At 41.5% G+C, this 21,140-nt stretch overlaps 1 protein-coding gene across 5 annotated transcripts in view; it reads left to right on the forward strand.

Moving 5' to 3' along the window:
- Window positions 1-18,646, forward strand: part of CPVL (carboxypeptidase vitellogenic like) — a 45,338-nt gene extending 26,692 nt beyond the window's left edge. For all 5 annotated transcript variants that reach the window (XM_060782005.2, XM_060782009.2, XM_067470241.1 and 2 more), the window contains exons 9-13: window positions 1,386-1,517; window positions 8,874-8,972; window positions 10,363-10,536; window positions 15,460-15,642; window positions 18,364-18,646. In XM_060782005.2, the coding sequence (XP_060637988.2) occupies window positions 1,386-1,517; window positions 8,874-8,972; window positions 10,363-10,536; window positions 15,460-15,642; window positions 18,364-18,492 (717 nt within the window). In that variant the 3' untranslated portion in view covers window positions 18,493-18,646. The remainder of the gene's footprint in view (window positions 1-1,385; window positions 1,518-8,873; window positions 8,973-10,362; window positions 10,537-15,459; window positions 15,643-18,363) is intronic.
- The last annotated feature ends 2,494 nt before the right edge of the window (window positions 18,647-21,140 follow it).

The following is a 21,140-nucleotide window of genomic DNA, read 5'->3' on the forward strand; positions in this document are numbered from 1 at the left end:
CTCCGTATTATTCAACATTTTCATTTATCCGACATTCTGCTGGCCCGTTTATTTATTATTATTATTATTATTATTATTATTATTATTATTTACAGCATTATATACCGCTTTTCTCACCCCTAGGGGGACTCAAAGTGGTTACACATAGATAATGGCAAAAATTCAATGCCTTACAACTACAACAGTAAAACCACACTTTAAACATGAATCATATTAAAAACAGTACATCATCAAATATCAAAACAGTTATTAAAACCATAAAACAATCTCATCAGTTGAGTTGCCGTTCCAGACCTTCTCCCCCTAAAAGCTGCATACATCCCAGAACCATGATTTAATTTTTTTTTCTAAAGGTCAGGAGCAAGGGAGCAGATCTTACCTCCTTTGGGAGTGTGTTCCATAGGCAAGGGGCCACAGCCGAGAAAGCCCTGCTCCTCATCCACACCAGCCACATTTGCGCTGTTGATGGGAGCGAGAGCAGGGCCTCCCCGGATGATTTTAAATTGCGAGGTCGGACGTAGGGGCAGATGCGTTCGGACAAGTAAGCTGGACCCAAACCGTATAGAGCTTTATAGTTCAAAACCAGCACTTTGAATTGGGCTCGGAGATGGACCGGCAGCCAGTGGAGCTGACATAACAGGGGGGTGGTATGCTCCCTGTATGCCACCCCAGTTAGTAATCTGGCTGCCACCCGTTGAACTAACTGAAGTTTCCGAACCGTCTTCAAAGGCAGCCCCACGCAGAGCGCGTTGCAGTAATCCATTCGGGATGTAACCAGAGCGTGGATCACCGTGGCCAGATCAGACTTTCCAAGGTATGGGCGCAGCTGATGCACAAGTTTTAACTGTACAAAAGCTCCCCTGACCACCGCTGAAACCTGGGGTTCCAGGCTCAGCCATGAGTCCAGGATCACTCCCAAGCTGCAAACTCTACTGTATACAAAAACACTTCTAGTCCCCAGTATTTTGAATAAGGGGTGTTCAACCTGTAGCACTAATGTTTTACTGTTTGTGCCATGCTCCTTAGATTCATATGAGTAAATGAGCAACAATTTGCTTCTCCATGGATTTAGACATCTTAAATGCTACTGAAGTTTTATTATAGCAGCCTAGTGGTTCTCAACCTTTGGTCCTCCAGGTGTTTGGACTTCAACTCCCACTATTCCTAACAGCTTGTAAGCTGGCTGGGAGTTCTGGGAGTTGAAGTCCAAAACACCTGGAGGACCAAAGGTTGAGAACCACTTCACAAAGCCTTTTAAAATTACTTTAAATTGGACACAATGCCTTTTATTGTGAGCTGAATTCATTAACTTTAAAAACTGATGACATTCAGAAGATGAGAATAATCTTGATTAATATTGCTTGTTGCCTCTATTTCCTTTGCAGATGTTGGGTGGCTATCCACAGTTCTTGTATCAAATTGGCTTGGTGGATGAGAAACAGAGGGATTATATTGAGAATCAGACGGATCTGGGAGTAATCTACATCAAGCAGAAGAAATGGCGTGAAGCCTTTGAAGTATGTATTAGAGACCTACATATTGGCCTTCAGCAATTAAAACCATCTGAACACAGAAGGAAGAAGAATGGAGAGTAAAAGCCTGATGTAGAAAGTAGCATTCGTTTATATAGCAGCAGAAGGTGCAAGAGGAGTAGGTCTAATGGGGAAATACAATCAGTATCCAATGTTTTGCAAAATTTACCTTGGCTGCTTTTCAAAATTGAGTGCCTTAGCATGTGTTTACACAAGCAGCTCTTTCATGAGTTGCTTGAGTTTCTCCAATTCAGTGCTCAAATGCCCGAAAGGTTTAGTTTATCCCCAGGAAATCGCAAGAGATGCAATCTTGGAATTTGTTGCAACTGTCTGAACATACACATCATCCTTTTGATACATGAATTAAGGTTCCAATTACACACAGACACACACACAACCCTCACAAATGGATCTGGAAAGCTCATACTGCATAATGTTGACTCCCCCCCCCCTCCCAATGGATGTCTGTTTAGACTGTGTCATGTTCTATCACTACAACATCACAGATCCAACTTTTTAAATGCATGCAACAATAAGCTGGTTTTGAGTTAATGAAAGTTGTGCATTTTGCAGAATGAGGTGTTGATTTTAGAAAATATATGTATCAGAATACATGTTATGCAGCAGAGATGTTGTATCTATCCACTGGAAAACTAGTGTGGTATAATAGGTTGCTGTGAGAATTTTTTGGACTGTGTGGCCATGTTCCAGCAGCATTCTCTCCTGACATTTCACCTACATTTGTGGCTGGCAACTTCAGAGGAAGAACCTCTGAAGATGCCAGTCACAGATGCAGGCGAAATGTGAGGAGAAAATGCTGCTAGAACATGGCCATACAGTCCAAAAAACTCACACAACCCATGAAGGACTTTCACAACATATTGTGATGTACTATTTACAGTGTTGAGTTGGGACCTACAAGGTCCAGGTTGGAGGCCTTATTGACCTCTGAAACTCTGGCTGACCTTGCAATAATCATTCTCTTCCAACCCAACATGATTCACAGATTTCTCCTAGAAAGAACAGAGGAGATAAAAGAACGTTTGAGAATGGCAGGATATATACGTAACAAGTTAAATAAATGCCAATGCAACATTTTGCTTCATTACATAATAAGTAAAGACTTTCTGTATATATTTCAGATTTCAATATTGATGTCAAAATAGGTAGTATGGTTTAACATAGGATTTGTGCTACATTAGATCAGTAAAGACAAATATCACTTAAGTAAAATAAATATTAAACATTAAATAACCAGAAAAATAAAATAAGGTGTAAACACTAAACTAATCTGGAAATCTGCTATTGCAACACATCTAATGAAGTGGTTTAAAACCACTTCATTGGATGTGGGAAGTGTAGCAAACTAGGGGTGACTTATGTGTGCATTAAATACCATTACATAAATGGTGTTGATCTCCATCCAATTCCAGCCCCTATGCCTGACAACTATCAAGCCCTGGGAGAATCTCCTAACTCTCCTTTTTGTTGGCGGAACAATTCCGGAAGAATTGCCCACTCTTTGGTCCAGGGGAGGTAAAGATGGGTGCATTCGTTTGAAAGAATACCTTTATTTCTTCTGCGTGGTACTGTGAAATCCACACCTGTGGTATTTCCCTGCGTCCACGCAGCTGACTCGGATCTTTCTTGAAAGCTTTTCCTAATTAGGGACTCCAGCCCCGCCCATCTACTCCTAATAAAGCCAGGCAGTGGGGCTTGGAGCCTTAATTCCTTTTGTCCGCGAAAGCAGCAACAACTCGGTGTTCTCTCCTAAAACAACTATTGGTTTGACTCAAGGACTCCAGTTTGACTACTCTAACAGACAGCAATTCCAACTTTTGTTCTGGGACCTTTGTTTATCCTATTAGACAAACCCACTCCCTCCCTCTAAAAAACAAAAAAATGCCGTGTCCTCTGAGGCGCAGGCTTTTTTGCCTTTGGCAATGGGCAGTAACTTACCTTCTTTTTCTTCTGTTCCCCTCGCTCAGAAAGCAGGAGGGAAGAAGATTTTTACCAGCCTACCACCCCTTCCAGACCCAGGAACTGGTAGAGCTTGTGGCAACAAACTGCCACTGTGGCTTTGTGCCAATAACTTTGTTTTGGGTTGCAGCCACGCCTCTCAGCTGTCTCTGTTTTTTTAAGGACAGCTTGCTCTCACTGCCCGTGCTTTCTCTGCCCCATTTACCCCAGCAGGCAGTGGACGCTGCAACGATCCCTGCCATGCTTTTGCCCCCCTCAGGGGAGGGGAGGCTCAAGGCAGCCACGCCACCTGTGTGAGTGATGGCTAGCCAAGGCTTTGCCTCCACGCCCATGGCATATAACGCCTTGGAGGGGCCTTTGTGTTGCAACAATTCCTGCCATGCTTTTGCCCCCCTCAGGGGAGGGGAGGCTCAAGGCAGCCACGCCACCTATGTGAGTGATGGCTAGCCAAGGCTTTACCTCCACGCCCATGGCATATAACGCCTTGGAGGGGCCTTTGTGTTGCAACGATCCCTGCCATGCTTTTGCCCCCCTCAGGGGAGGGGAGGCTCAAGGCAGCCACGCCACCTGTGTGAGTGATGGCTAGCCAAGGCTTTACCTCCACGCCCATGGCATATAACGCCTTGGAGGGGCCTTCGGGTTGCAACAATTCCTGCCATGCTTTTGCCCCCCTCAGGGGAGGGGAGGCTCAAGGTAGCCACGCCACCTGTGTGAGTGATGGCTGCCAAGGCTTTGGGTCTAAGCCCATGGAATATAACTCCTTGGAGGGGCCTTCGGGCTACTATCCTCCCTCTGCGTCATGCTGCCTGGGAGCTTCAGTGACGGCTCAGACTGTAAGTACTGTGTCTTTTGGGCCCCATCTCCACTTGGCCCATGCCTCAACAGGTAGGTTGCTACTCTTTTGCATAGGCAAACTGCACCCTCCTCTCCTTTTCAAGGATTTGTAGTCCCTTCTTTTGGTTTTCAGGAGTTTATTAAAACTTTTTCCTAAGCTCATTCTGGTGCTTCCTTCAGCTGCAACCAGTCAATGAGTCTGATGTAGATTCTGACTCCTATGAGTAGCAGATTTCTCCTACTCTTGAGGAGGATTTTTCCATCCCAGCTTCCTTAGGGGATGTGTTACCTAATTTTTCCTCCTTGATTGCTTAGAGGATCTGCTTTTCTCAGTTGAGCAACAGCAGAAACAAGCTCCAAGTACAGTTCTCCCAGCACTTCCATATTCGCTTAAGCTTGGAGAAAAACAAAGGGCAACTCCTGTATCTGTGTCTGGAATTTCTAGGTTTGTAAATGCACTTTACTGCATACGCACCTCTTCAGCAGAGTGGTTAGTTAAGCCTACTAAACTGAACTTTATTGTGGTCAAAGTTGTTTAATCCACTGTGATAAGAAGATCCACCCCACTGCTAGCCTACTCACTTGCATGATTCATTACCATGCTTGTATGGCAGCCTATCAGGTGCTCTTGTGGCATAGCTCAGCACCTTACTTGGAACTTCTTCCCCTACAACATCAACAGATCCCAAGGGCTTTCTGTCAGTAGTATCTCACCTTAGCTTCTCATCACAACGCTACGGCTAAGCACAGCACCGATACAGTACTAAGGTGTTTGCTGCTGTTGCAGCAGCCATCCACCAGCATGTGTAGATCCTCTACCCTCTCCAAAGAAGGCAGAGCAATGGCAGGATAACTGCCCATGGCAGAACATAGCCTGCTTCTAAGTTTGGCTTTTTACCACAATCTAGCCTAGATTGTGGTGGCCAGCCCCTCAGCTTAATTATCCAGGGGTGACAACAAACTAAAGGGAAGAAGTAGATCAGGGCCAATAGTTTTTTCGCATGCATTTTCTCTTCTTTCATAGCCTCCAACCCTTCAGCTCCAGTTTTTGGAGCTCCACCTCATCATTTTTAGATGCATGGCATTAGATCTCTTCTCACTCATGGGTGTTGGAGATTACAGAGCATGTTTATGCAATTGAATTTTTCAAACTGTCCCCAGTAGGGACTCTACGGGCCACTCCTCCTCCTGTGTTCTAGCAGGAGGTAATTACTTTGTTTCAAAAGGAGCAGTAGCTTCTTTACATCTTTCTATGTTTCCTTCTTTTTCCTTTTCCCCAGCTGTTTTTTGGTTTCCAATAAAGGCAGTAGGCTTTGGCCAGGTTTGGACCTTACAGGATTTTATGCATATATTGCATATTGCAAATTTCAGGTATTGTCATTACCAACCATCCTCCCTCTGTTATCCAGCAAGACATGGGTCAGGCTTTTTCATTTCAAGTTCTTCATTCTGGTATCTCCACAGCTCCACAGGTGTTACTAAGGAGATGGCTGTATGCCGGTTCATCCCTGGGTGCACGGGGTAGTAGTTTACCCCTATATTTCTGGCTGGTTGCTGGTGCACAGTCCTGTGAGTATCTACAGAGGAACATTCACTTTACTCTGTCTTTATAGCAGACGCTTGGTCTTTTTATCAACAAGGTAAAATCTCTTCTTCAGCCTATCCAAACAACCAATTCATTGGGCCTGTATTGGACTCTTGGCATGCAAGGGCCTACTTGCTAGCAGACAGGTTTCTGAATCTGCATTCATTAGCTCTTTGAGTCTGGCAGACGCCATACATCCATGCCAAGGGTGTCCAGTGCTTTTTGGGACACATGGCATTCACCACAGCTGCCACTCCTTTCTCCTGTTTGCACCTTCGGCCTCTCCAGAATTGGTTTCTTCGGGCACTTCATCCCATGCAGGATGAGCCCAATGAATGTATCATTGTCCCTCTAGCCATCCACAGGTCTCTCAACTAGTGGACTCATTGCTCCAATCTCTGTGTGGGCGATGTTAGCAACCGACACTTCCCTCTCAGTGTGGTGAGCTCACCTCAAGGGTCACACCATCCATGGTCCTTAGGCGGCCATAGAGGGCATGGAGCACATCAACTATTTGGAGTTACTCGCAGTACAAATGGCACTGCACCTTATCTCTCATTTGCTCATGGACAGTATTGTCCACCTTACTACCACCACCACGATTGTGATTTGCTTGCCCTCATCATCAGAATCGGGGACTGGTATACCATAACCATCAGTGCCATTCATCAAGAACTCTCTTGCTGGCTCCCTCAGTCAGACAGTTTATACTGACCACTAATGGTCCCTTCATCCTTCCCAGGCATGGGAACTCTTTGTCAGATGGCACACTCCCCTTTTGGACTTGTTTGTCTTTGGAGCACGTCTTGCCTCCACCAGACAGGCTGTTGGGAGATGCCTTCCTCCTGGATTGGACATCCACCCTCCTGTACATCTTTCCACTATTGCCAGTGCTGTCCAGTGTGGTCTCTCGTCTTCAAGCAGAGCAGGTAGATTGCATTCTCATCACGCCATGGTGGCCCCGCCAGCCATGGTTTGTCATTCTGCTCCAACTTGCAGGCAGCTGTTACATTCAGTTGCCACTCGGACCAGACTTGCTGGCTATGAGCAACAGCCCAGTCCCGTACTCCCAGGTCACTCAGTTCCGGTTGACGGCGTGGCAGCTCCAGCCTCAGCCCTCTCTCAACCAGTAAAGGGCATTTTGGACCTTGCCCTGAGCCCTGCCACTAAACATTGTTACATTTGTAAGTGGTGTCATTTTTGCATTTTTTCACAAAAGCAAGGGGTTCAGCCTCTGTCTGCTTCCACTTCCCTCCTCCTGGATTTTTTGATCTCTCTGTCAGATTCAGGACTCTCATTATCATTCTTGAAGGTCAATCTGGCAAATATAGATTCGTTTAGAAGCGAGCATTCTCTTCCCTCTCCTTTATCCGATCCTCTTGTAAAGAGATTTCTGCAAGGCTTTACAAATTTCTGGCCCCAGGTAGGCCTGTGCCCCCCTCTTGGAGGTTGGAGGTTGTTCTTTTCGCCTTACGAAACCACCATTTGAGCCAATGGTCACTTCTGACATGTTTCATCTATCATGGAAAACGGCATTTTTAGTGCCTATTACTTTTGCTTGTCGCGCTAGCGAGCTTATGGCTCTTGAGTCGATAGTCCTTACCTGAAATTTCATAAGGATGTCATGCTGGGCACAGACATTTCCTTCTTACCTAAGGCAGCATCATAGTTTCATATGTCTCAGGACATTGTCCTTCCAACCTTATTTCCAAATCCTTCTACTCCCCTGGAGCAGTCTGCACCTTCTTGATGTGCGGAGGGCTCTTGCTTTTTATGTCCACCGCACAGCTCCATTACGGAAGTCCCTACGACTTTTTGTTAAGTACCGTAGGGATACTGTGGGCCTTCCTGTTTCTACCCAGAGGTGGCGGCCTGGATAGTTGCAGCTATCCGGCTAGTTTGCGAAATGGCAGGACTGGACTTACCTGTTCAGATCCATGCTCATTCCACTAGAGCATTGGCACCCTCCATGGTTTTTTTGCACAGTGTACCTCTGCATGATATCTGTCGAGTGGCCATATGGTCACCACCGCATACTTTTGTCTCCCATTATAAATTGGATTTAGCTGCCAAGAAGGAGGCGGCTTTTGGGAGAGCAGTACTTTTTTCTGCACTAGCATGACACCCGCCATCCGTGGGACTGCTCGCTAGTCTACCACAGGTGTGGATTTCACAGTACCACGCAGAAGAAAGTAAGGTTGCTTACCTGTAATCATGTTTCTTCTAGTGGTAACTGTGAAATTCACACAACCCGCCCATCCTCCCCACATTCTGTCATGCCTTTTATCTCCGACTGTCTTTCGCGGTACGGAATTAAGGCTCCAAGCCCCACTGCCTGGCTTTATTAGGAGTAGATGGGCGGGGCTGGAGTCCCTAATTAGGAAAAGCTTTCAAGAAAGATCCGAGTCAGCTGCGTGGACGCAGGGAAATACCACAGGTGTGAATTTCACAGTTACCACTAGAAGAAACATGATTACAGGTAAGCAACCTTACTTTCTTCACCCTTGACCAGGCTGACCATTTACATTTACAGAGAAGGAAAGAAACTAACCAGAAAAATGACCCAGTTTGGGGTTACTGGTGAAGAAAACATTATCTTCTCTCTATCTTCCATTGTATTGGGCCAAGATATTTTCTTATGTTGAACTGTGTCAATCAGTGAACATGAGAAACAAGATTCTCTTTAGCATATCTTGGTGTTGATACATTCAAACCAGAATTGCATTGATTAGACTAAAATCTTCACTCCTTAGAATCAATTCTGGAAGGTGACATATGTCCTGTGCTCAATAAAACATGAGCAATTGGTTGGAACTGGGCTTCATTAGATCTAAGATAGATATATGGAAATCAATATAAGTGATGTTAGGCTCAAGAAATGACTTAAGTCTGGATTCAATGCTTTGGGTTTTGTACAATATTTGGTTCGTTTGTTTTTTCAGGTATTTGATTTTCTGTTGAATGGTGATCAGACAGAAAGTCCTCCCTACGTTCAGAATGTTACCGGATGTAGCAACTACTTCAACTTTCTGCAGTGCCAGGTGATGCAGTGCCAAAATGATGAAAATAAGCATTTTGAATTGCAATTTTAAGGAATATTTTGTTAATGGTGATTTTGTTGGGTATTATAAATTAACGTTCTGTTAAAACAGTTAACAACCTTCCTACTGCCGCGACCCCTTAATACAATTCCTCATGTCGTGGTGACACCCAACCATAATTATTTTCATTGCTACTTCATAACTGTAATTATGAATGTAAATATCTGATATGCAGGATATATTTTCATTCAGGTGTCCGATGTGTGATCCAGTACAACAGCCAGCAGAGTGTCTGCTGTGGACTCATCTTGTTGTGTTTCAAATAATAATAATAATAATAATAATCATCATCATCATCATCTTATACCTTGTCACCATCTCCCCAAAGGGGTGGCTCGCCTCACAAAAGCATTTCAAGTGCCATACATAACAAACAATACATAAGCATATAAAACAGCAAACATAACCCTAAAAACAACAACTACATATAAAACCCCATCTAATAAAATTGTACATGAGAAATGAATGGCCATTGATCAGTATTAAAGTACCATTGGAACCTACTGGCCTTTTCCATAATGCAGCTAATAATTGCTACTAAAACAGCCCCATTGGCTGCCAATAAGTTTTTGGTCCCAATTCAAAGTGCGTGTTTTTACCTATAAAGCCCTAAACGGTTCAGGTCTGGCCTATCTTTGTGACCGCATCCCCCCTACGAACCAGCACAGACTCTTAAGATCTGCCGGGAAGGCCCTCTTCTCAGTCTCGCCACCGTCACAAGTGCGGTTGGTGGGGATGAGGGAGAGGGCCTTCTCGGTGGTGGCCCCCAGCTCTGGAATGCCCTCACCAGGGAGATTCAGCAAGCCCCAACACTGTCCTCCTTCCATAGGGACCTGAAGACCTGGCTGTTTAAACAAGCTTTTGAGATCACCTAGTCCTTAATTGACCTATGCAATTGTTAAGTAGCCTCACACTTTATCCCATGCATTCTTCTCATGGTTACAGTGCTGTACTTCTTCCATTCCCAGTTCGATCTCTTGCCTCATTGGTAATGAGTGCTGTTTTTAATTGAGTGTTAGTTGTTGTTTTATGTTGATATGTTTTATTTAATTGTATTTTTAAATTGTTTTCATTTTATGTTCTGTTTTTAGGCACTTTGTGCCGTGTGTAAACTGCCCCAATTCCCTTGAGGGAGGTAGTGGTGGGATACAAGAATGAAGTTGTTGTTGTTGTTGTTATCATTATCATTATCATTATTATTATTCCAGATTTAAACTTGAAACTGCAGTGGTCAACTTATTGTTTTTGTGATATATTGATGTATAGAGTACGCAGCTTTCAGCTATTTCTGTTTCCATTTTTCTTTCTCCTTGCCTCCTTCTCCTATAAGGAGCCCGAAGATCAGGAATATTTTGGAGCATTCTTGGCATTGGCAGAAGTAAGGAAAGCTATCCATGTTGGAAACCTTACCTTCCATGATGGCTCTGAAGTTGAAAAGCATTTACTTGAGGATGTGATGAAGACGATAAAGCCTTGGTTGGCTATCCTAATGGATAACTACAGGGTAAATTCTTCTGATTTTGTATCATCCATTTGTAAAAGAAAATTGGAATATTCTAACAATTCAATTGAAATAGTTTTTATGACATTGTGTGACTTGCAATCAACATTTTATCCAATTTTGAAGATGGTTGTGTGAATACAAGATTAGTACCAAAAATAAAAGAAGGGTGGTGAGGTTTGACCTGCCTGTGTACAACTTCCACAAATCCTCACCATTATCCTTGCTAAGGTGTGCTATTGGGACTTATTTGCTCAAAACATCTGGAAGGCCTCAGTTGCGTGGAAAATGTAATGTTTAGATATGGTGTATTTTGTGACTTGAAAGAAGAGCTTTCTAAGTTGAAGCACTTGCCTTGCAAGTTTCCAAACTTGTTTTAGCTTGTTTTAGGGCATCTGGTCTTATATCCCAAGGCAGAGGTGTGTTGAGTTTGCGATTCTATAGCGTTAAGAGGTAATGCAGGAGAAATGAAATGCCTGGTATTTTATGGAAAAGGATAAATATATATGTATATTATAGTAATTGGAATGAAGTTTGTGTTCCTTTTCAAAGCTGTAAAAGAAATAAAATAACTCCTTTGCTTCTCCATCAACCAGAACCAAATGGGGAATAATAATAATACACATAATTCATTATATAGCATTTGAGAAGGATTTGGTCTGGCATGTGGTAGCTACACAGGAAGGAGTGCTGGGGTTTTCAGACTTTTCAAAAGAATGTAACTTATAGACTAAAAGTAGTGTGTTTGGTACTTAAAGTGCAACTGGGATTACTTTAGAAACCTGGCCAGAATTTTTTATTAAAAGACCTGTAACAGTTTCTGTCTGCAGGATTATGATCAAATTGCCATTGAGCAGGGGAAAGGGGCAAGGAAGGGACAAAGACAGGCAGCAGTTATAATTTTCAGCTGAAACTCTACAGGGAAAGTTTTATTTGATGACACACCCTTTATCCATCTTGCCACATCATTTGCTGTACTTTTATCAATATGTTATAGTAACAGTTTAGTAAGCAATTCAGACAAATAGTGTGATTGGAAAATTTTGTACAGACAGTGCCCAGGTTATGAACAATATAGGTTCTGTAGGTTTCTTTTTAAGTTGAATTTGTCGTAAGTCAGAACAGGTACATTTTTAAAGTGCAACTGCTCTCGCTCCCGTCAATTGCACAAATGCATCTGGCGGGGATGAGAGACAGGGCTTTCTCATCGGTGGCCCCTCACCTATGGAACACACTCCCAAATGAGGTAAGATCTGCTCCCTCCCTCCTGGCTTTTAGAAAGAAATTAAAATCATGGCTTTGGGATCAGGCCTTCGGACAGTAGATGTTTGTAGAATTTAAAGGACATGGACTAGAATGACAATATGACTGGTGAGACTGTTTTTATTATTTATTGTTTTAATGGTTGCTTGTGTACTGTCTAATTATGATTTATGTTTAAGTGTGGTTTTATTATTGTGGTTGTTACGGTTTGGCATCGCGTCAGTGTCCAATGTATGGCATTGAAGTTTTGTCAGTTATGTGTAAACTGCTTTGAGTCCCCCAAGGGGTGAAAAAAGTGGTATAGAAATACTGTAAATAAATAAATAAAAATAAATAAATCTATAAATCTATATATTATCTTTGGATAGCATAGGGAAGGGTTAGCATTCCTTTGGTGCTTGTGTCCCTATAGAGGAGATCTCTTTTCCCCATGATAATTCTTCCAGGAGTGAATTTTCCTTCCTAGGGGCTTTTTTATTTAGAAAAATGCCATTGAAGTATAGTCTTGCAATAGTGTGTAACCACTGGATTACACATACCCTTTCCAATGTATTCTGTATTCTCTGGTGAAAAGTATAATAACAATTTTTGTTGATGTGAAATTGAAGTGTCTGCCTCTTCCTATCCATTTCCCAGCTCTTGTATTGAACTCCTGTGGAATTACAGTGTAGACAGACTTGAAGAAAATTAGAAATTTATGTTGACAAAAGGTGTCATCTTACATGATACTTTCTTGGCCTGTAAAGATAAGAATGCTTGGCCTTTCATATTGGGATGAAACTGATCTGCTTTTACTGAAATGGATATGGTATGGATTGTAATTATTTCAATTCTATTGAACATAACAGCTGCAGAAAGTTTTGTTCAGGCTCTGGAGCATAATGATCTGTGAGACACTGCTACTTCACACGGACAGCTCAATTATTTTATTTGAGCTAGCATGTGTGTGATTGTATAGGAAAGGCTCTTAATGCCATCAAGTGGTGCATGTGTGTTGGTACCATATGAAATGTTTGGACCATAGCCACACACAAAGATTTCCTTTTGAGTGGATCTCATAACCATCTATTTTTTAGATTCTGATCAATATAATACAGTATATATGCTATTTTAAGTATGATATTTAAAGAGAATCTTTCAAATGCATCTTAAAAATATGATTTGCTCTAAGAAAAAAGAGAGTGCCACAACATCTGATGCGTAATCTCTGCTCGTGATAAGAGGCAATTTTCAGGACACAATATGGAGACGCAGAATGATTTCCCATTGACAGGAGGGCCAGACAAGGTTGCATTTTCTCATTCTGTCTGTTTCATTTATATATGGAACACAATTTTGAGGAAAGCAGATTTAGACCCAGGAAAAGCAGGCATGGAAAAATGGATGGAAGAACATGAACAATTTAAAGTATTGGGTTGCTGTGAGCTTTCTGGGCCATATGGCCATGTTCCAAAAGCATTCTCTCCTGACGTTTCACTCACATCTATGGAGTTTCATCCACATACATGTGGGTGAAATGTCAGGAGATAATGCTTTTGGAACATGGCCATACAGCCCAGAAAACCCACAGCAACTTGTGAAAGCCATGAAAGCCTTTGACAACACAGTTTAAGATATGCGGACGAAAAATGTCTTTCTCAGAATACTTGGAGCAACAGTGAAATGGTAGTCTGGCATCTCCATAAGTAGGGAAGTTTCTGCTAGTGAAGTTGTGGACACTTGATTTTTTGAGAATGTGGTTTTAGTTGAGAATAGTAAGAACTTCACTGACAGCAAGCATAATCAATTAGTGATATTGCATAACTTGAGAATGGAAATACAGGAGAGAATGTGATTGACTTTTATACCCTCACAGGAGTGTGAATGGCATTAGCAATATGGAGTTTGCATTCTTCAAGGACTTCATCACATGCAATAACATTAGTGTTTTTACACATTTAAGAAATGGCAACTGACAGAGCCCAACACATGATGCAAGCTCGTACAGTTGGTTTCATGTATTTCACCGTTTCTAAAGTGTGTTTTTTCCTACGCTTCCTAAGTCAGTTGGCAATCAACTTCTTGCTCAATTCCCCGCATAGAAACGTGTAAATCGCCCAACTTCCCATGTGATGGGAATTCCCCCTTGTCTGCTTGTAAACATAACAATGACATCATCATAGAGGAAGGAGCCACGATGAGAAGTATTGATTCCTTTCCTCCACCATTATTGTTTTAGTACCAAGAGGAAGGAACAGTCATTTATACCTCTTTTTAAATGTAAAATAAATAGACTTAACCCTTTATTTATTTATTTATTGCATTTATATACCACTTTTCTCGCCCCTGGGGGGACTCAAAGCAGTTCACAACATAATCCATGGCAAAATTCAATGCCTTATATGTATATAATTTCACAAATCAAATTAACCATGTATAACAATAGATTAAAATCGTTAAAACTATAAACAACAATCACAGCACAACATAAAACATGTAAGTCTTTTGAATTGAGAGCTGTCTGTACTTATAAAGACCCATTGCAATATCTAAATAAAATGGGGGAGGAGAAATATGTCTCCAGTATGATGGGAAGGCAAATTGATAATTTGAAGGGAAAAAAAGCAGTAAGAGAAAATCCATGTGATGGAAGTAGGAAAATCATCAGTTTAATTTCAAAACTGGGATTTGCAAATCTTAAGGGAGAAACAACAATCCCAAACACTTTACTTATTATGTGGGATGAAGTCCTAACCCTTTCTCACTCAAACTCTTAAGCAATATTGCAAGTCAGATGGCTGAAGACCTCACTTTGTTTGTATGGTCTCCCTAACAGCCTGTGAGAAGAGACGAGAAAACAGAAAGTTGCTATAGCTTATTTATTTATTTATCGTGTCAGGAGCAAACAAACAGTTGTATTGCATTTTTTAACAAACAAACTAACAAACAAACAAAACACAAAGTTTGCAAGCTTGGTAGTTGATTAGATGTCCTTTGACCAGTAGCTGGCCACTCGGAGTGCCTCTGGTGTTGCTATAAGAAGGTCCTCCATTGTGCATGTAGCAGGGCTCAGGTTGCATTGCAGCAGGTGGTCTGTGGTTTGCTCTTCTCCACACTCACATGTCGTGGATTCCACTTTGTAGCCCCATTTCTTAAAGTTGGCTCTGCACCTTGTGGTGCCAGAGCGTAGTCTGTTCAGCGCCTTCGAAGTCGCCCGGTTTTCTGTGTGCCCAGGGAGGAGTCTCTCATTTGGTATCAGCCATTGATTGAGGTTCTGGGTTTGAGCCTGCCACTTTTGGACTCTCACTTGCTGAGGTGTTCCACCGAGTGTCTCTGTAGATCTTACAAAATTATTTCTTAATTTAAGTCATTGACATGCTGGCTGATACCCAGCTTAGATATTATAGTTGCCATCTCAGATTTCACATCCTTTAAACATATACAGTAATCAAGTTTATGCTTACCTCTTTCAGGTTTCTCTGCTCATTTAGTGTCTTTCACTTGGGTATAGTGCTTGTGTTTCAGACTAAGATCATTAAGTTATCTATTATTTATCCTTGTTTTGTTTTGCCATTTTATTGTTTTTAAACCATCAAATGATACTTGATTTTGTGAGATTTCCCCCTGCCTGCAGGTCTTGTTTATCTGAACTTAATAATTAGTTGACTTGTACATGTCTTCCAGGTCCTCTTGTACAGTGGACAACTTGATGTTATTGTGGCAGCCCCACTAACAGAACGATTCCTTCCTACTGTGCCATGGGCCAGAGCAAAAGAATACAAGAATGCTGAAAGATTTGTATGGAAAATCTGTTCTAAAGATCAAGATGTAGCTGGCTATGTAAGGCAAACAGGTGACTTCTATCAGGTAAGGAGAAAATCTCAGAAGGCATAGAAACTATATTTTTAAAGTCTCAGTGTTTGAACAAGGATTTTGGGTGGCTGGCTAATGAGTACCATATATACAGGAAAAGTGAGGGTCCTGGCTGGAAGGCATGGGGAAAGGGCTGTTCTTCCCACCAGGACCCTCACCAAATATAAGCTAAGGGGAACTTTTTCAGCCTGAAAAAAGTGCTGAAAAACCCGGCTTATACTGAAGTATATAGGTATCTCATTAGATAGTTTTATTCTTCTGTACAAGCCCACACAAAGCATCAAATTCAAGACTTCCTCTCAATCCCTCATTTCTGGGAACAGTACAGGAAATGTTTATTGAAACATCTATAAATAGCTTAACAGGTTGTGATGACAGTATCTGAGCTGCCATATAAATCTTTAACAGTCTAGAGATAGGCTTCCCTTTGATCTCATGAAGATGCACAAACAGACAGTTCACTGACATTAAGGACAGTAAAGTGATAGCAAATGCAATCGTGTTCTGATCATGCAGGTATGCCGCATGGATTTTGGGCCTGTGAACTCTGCTGACTATTTTCAGTGTTGCCTGTCCTTTTTGAAGCTTAATTCAGAAGGAGGAAAATGCAACTGTTCACCATTTTCATGGAAGCAGTCTTTATATGTATATAATGGTTCGGCATTTGAGGTTAACACCGAAGCCTGGAATGGCATTGCAAACCTCCATGGAACATTTAGCAGTGTCTAGCCATGGCAGCCAGTGGGTTAAGGAGAGGTGAGCTGTCTGGGAGGATGTAAAGTGCAGCCAGTATTTGTGGTTCTAACAGCTCCCAAAGCCCAAGTAAAATGAGTGTTATGTCTCCCATCAATTACCACATCTTGTCCTGGTGTAAGGAAAAATGCTACAATAAAATCTGAACTTGTTTTGTGCTAATATTATTTGAAGGAAAGACCATAGTTCAGTGAAAGCTCCTGTTCTAGTCCCTGGCATTAAAGGGGATGGAGATTATGAGAGAGACCTCAGCTTGAGAACTTATGACTACCTTGAGTCCCAGTTTTGGGAGAAAAACAGAATACTACTGCTAGGTAGAAGCGTTCCTTCAAATGCTGAGATCCCATGCCATTTAGGAGCTTCATTTAGCAGTTCTTCTTTGAATTTCACTCAAAAAGTTTGTTCTACAAGATCAGGAGAAGCTTCATATGGATAATGTATTCCTCCTGAACATGTGATGTAAAAAGGAGATACCTTTGTATCTTAAACATTGTTCAAGAAATTTGATTTTTGGACTACAATGAGTGCTCCTCAAGGTGGTGGTCTACTGACTTAATTAATGCTTGTCCCTAGAGAGTCAATGGAAACAAATTAGGTTACATACCCTTACAGAGTGGAGGACAAATTGTCAGTTCCCACATCTGATAGAAGCATTGGGTATTCAAGCCCAAGAAGCATTGGGCTTGAATACCCAAAATCTCCAGCCATCAAGAACCTACTAGGCAGGGATGTAACTTCCTTTTGACTAATGTTGGATAGCCTAAGTTAGTGGTTCTCAACCTATGGGCCCCCAGATGTTTTGGCCTTCAACTTCCAGATATCCAAAGAGTTAGTATATTAGCTGGGATTTCTGGGAGTTGTAGGCCAAAACATCTGGGGATCCACAGGTTGGGAACCACTGCCCTAAGTCCTTGTGATTGTAAGTGAAAGAAGAAATACACATGAGTTTCTAGGAAGAAAGGTGAAATAAAATTAAAACAAAAATTAATAACCTTTGAAATTAGGAACAACCTTGAAAGAGCACTACATATGGATATTTGCTTGATTTGTTTTATTTTCAGCTAGATGTGTTATTAAAAATACACTGTGACATGGTTTTGCATCAAGCAAAGCAAATAATTGAGGATGTCCTTGCATTTTATATGCTTCTAATAGTTTCAGAGCTCTAACCCTTCCACAGAAGTCACTGGTTGACATAGAAGTGTGACTCATTTAATGTGCAAGGCTTCAGTTTTTGTTGGTGTTAGTGAAGTTCTTCTCTTAAATGACCTGCAGACATTGCCTTTGGCAATTCAAATATTTGAATGATTGAATCTAGAAATAAGAAATACTAGCAAAGCAGTGAGGTTTAACACATTTTAAATCCTGTGTTTTCAGACCAAAAACATATTTTTCAGTACTTCACTGCTTCTGACTGAAATGTAACAGTTTATTTCACTTGTATCTGGTCTAGACTAGATATCCCAGGCATAATTCAACTGAGGGTTGATACTATGTTTTTAATGGCATGCCAAATGCTACTTTAGGTGTGAGTAAAATGGGATATGAATGATCTCTTTGGTTCAATTCCAACTCCTCATACTATTAGCCTGATGCTAACTGAGTTAGGGAATATGGGGATTGCAGTAAAAAAAATTCGAAAGTACATAACGTCTTGGCATCCACTTCAGTTTGGTTCCAAGACTTCCCATGGCTACCAATATCCATGGATGCTCAAGTTATCAAATGATGTAGAAAAATGGTATATAAAATCAAGATTTGCACTTTCAATTTTTTTGGAAGGGGGAATATTTTACAACTGTGGATAGTTGAATACATGGATACAGAAATCATGGATACAGAATGCAGGGGAAATCGCCCTAGGGACAAAAACCTTAAATGTTTTGGAACAGTATTTCTTTTTCTTCTGGTGCTATCCACCTCATCCATTCATTCTTGTTTTTGTTTGTTTTATCTCTGCAGGTCATTGTTCGAGGTGGAGGGCACATCTTGCCATATGATCAACCAGAAAGAACATTGGATATGATGGATAGATTTATCTCAGGAAAAGGATGGAAATCCAATGCAAACTTTACTGAAAACTCAGCTTGAGCACAGCAGCCTTCAGCGTTTGTAACAGACCTCAGTGACCCTTAGAGAAACTTTGACCAAAAGCTCAAATCAGTTAGCACTGGAGAACAACATAATATAATACAGTTTCGGTTCTTGCTAAAAATGTTGATAAGGGTATACTATTTTTGGGGGGGGGGGGGGGGATCAAGTCTTGCTTCAGTTTCATAAATAATAATAAAAATATTACTTCAGATCTGGCACATTTCTGGAGTAAATCTTTTAGCCTTATCTGTCCTGTGGAAGTTGTTGAATTGTAGTCTCCTCTGCATTTCTGGGCGTGGAGGCACTGGCCCTAGGAGAGGCTGAGGTTTTGGGCCTTCAGGAGAATGAGGTGTAGTGTTGGATTTGTGTAGCACCAAGCCATGGAGCTTGGGGGAGACACCCTGCTGGCCTGGTGCAGCTTAGGTAAGAAGGCCTGCTGTTCCTTCTCTTCCTCCTTTCTGCAGGATATCTTCCTTCTCCTCTCGGTGGTTCTCTCATTCCAATTCAGCAAGCCTGCCCACAGACACAGGTGGCAGGTTTTCCTGGGCAATGGAATAGATTGCACCTCCTCTTAGGCCTGTTTTTCTGCCCCTCCTTGGGCAGCTTCTCCTTCTCCTCTCTACCAGCAATTGCAAAAGGACGCGGAGCTGCCCCAGGTGGAAATGGTGCTCCTCCTCTTGCTGCCAGAGGGACACATCTTCTGCTGCCAGAGCTGGAGCTCAGCCCATTGAAGATCAGCCTGGGCAGCTCTGGAGGTCCAGGTCCCACTGCTGCTGAGGTCCTTCTGCCCAGTGGATGGGGAGTTTTGGAGGGTTGCCCTTTAAAACTTAGTTGCAGTGAAGAGGCTGCACTCCATAGAGGTTTGGGACCACTCCCTCTTGAGGCTTCCATTGCTTTCCCACAGGAAAAGAAAAAAACCCAATAATAAAAAAAATATATAAATGATAAGACTAATAAGAAAGGAAGGAAAAAGAAGGCAATGAAAGTGAAGGAAAAGGGAGAGATGGGAGAAAAAAAGATAGATGGAAGGATGGGGGAAAGGTATGAGTGGAGTGAAGGAGAGAAAAAAAGGGAAAGAAGGAATGAAAGCAGGTAGGCAGCAGTCCCTCCGATACTCAGGCAACACGAGCTACGCTCATAAACGATTTTTGTGATTACATTCACAGAAAACGAAGCTGTTTTCAATAACAGAAATGTAACAAAACTTTTGAATCTATGTCAAAGCCTTTTAAAACCTTGGATTGAGGCACAAAACGGGGTCAGTATAACGTAATGTGAGGTTCGTAAAACACCTACACACTGCAGGGGACACACTAAGATATTTTACACACAGTTAGGAAGCCTCTACTCTAGATCTTAAATCATATATTAGACATATATTTTCAAGTTTATCATTTTAATTATGTTTTCAGTGTGTTTTAAATTGTTTTAGTTGTGTGCCTTCTAAATAGAATCATTTCTACTTAAACAAGGAAAGATTCCACCCTCAGCATTTTTAGGTAATCTTAGCTTTTGTCTTGATTTCTCCTTATGAAGCGCTGACATTTTATGCCTTCACAGACTATGTAAGAGGTGCTGGCTTCAATTCTCTTTGTCTTTCTTTTGGTGCTTTGTAAACCCATAGGGCTCTCCAGATGTAAGAGCCATCATAACATGTAACCCCCTTCTTCCAATCTATTGCCAATTTATGTCTCCCCCCACCTCCAAAGTATTTCTGCTGGCAAAATAAAGACATTGTCAAAGCAGAAGTTCCATCTTCAGAGAAGAATGGAAACAAAAACATACCTCTTGACTAGAATGCAATATGGGTTTGCAATGAGTAATAAATAATTGCTCTGTTTAAGTTGTCAGAGATTTAAAACCTTATCGTACAATAAGTTTTAAAATTAGTTATTTTATAATTTTACTTTTAAATTAATAATAACAACAACAACTTTATTTTTGTACTCCGCTTCCATCTCCCCGAAGGGACTCAGGGTGGCTTGCACATGGGACAAAGTGCACACAAAACATCAAAGCAAAACAGTCCATTAAAAATACAATTAAAATAAAACATAGCAAATCATAACAATCAGATAAAATACCACCAAATAGAACATAAGGGTATAAAACAGCAGCCTTAAAACTCACTCAAACAATACACAAAGAAAAAAACCAATAACCAGAAGTACCAAGATGGACATGATCAGGCTATAAAAAGGATTGGGTATGGGATAGTGCAAAACAGCGTAGTATAGGGCCAGGGGATTGGAAGGAGTGCAGAAAACAGAGTACTATCTGGCAGGCTAGGGACTGGGCATTTATAAATAGGGACTATTTGCAATGAATACAACTGGACACAGGTAAGAATCCAACTAACAGTACCACCTTTAGTTTGTTGGATAAGCTCTTGCAGCTGCAGAAAGTGATAGATCAAGTCATCTATCTACGGCATTTCATTGAATGAACAAGTCATATTTAATTAGCATATACAAGGTGCTCAGGACGAATAGGAGGAGAGGGCAGTTTTCTTTATGCTTTGATCATAACAAGGCTGAAAAATGCTGGGACATTTGTATCTTTCAATCTGATCAAGTAGTGTTGGGTAAGATTGAAATATCAGCCATGCTGTATCTTCCAAGAAGGACACAGAGCTGGAACAAGCC

Source organism: Anolis sagrei, chromosome 6 (assembly GCF_037176765.1).
Source record: "Anolis sagrei isolate rAnoSag1 chromosome 6, rAnoSag1.mat, whole genome shotgun sequence".
NCBI lineage: Eukaryota > Metazoa > Chordata > Lepidosauria > Squamata > Dactyloidae > Anolis > Anolis sagrei.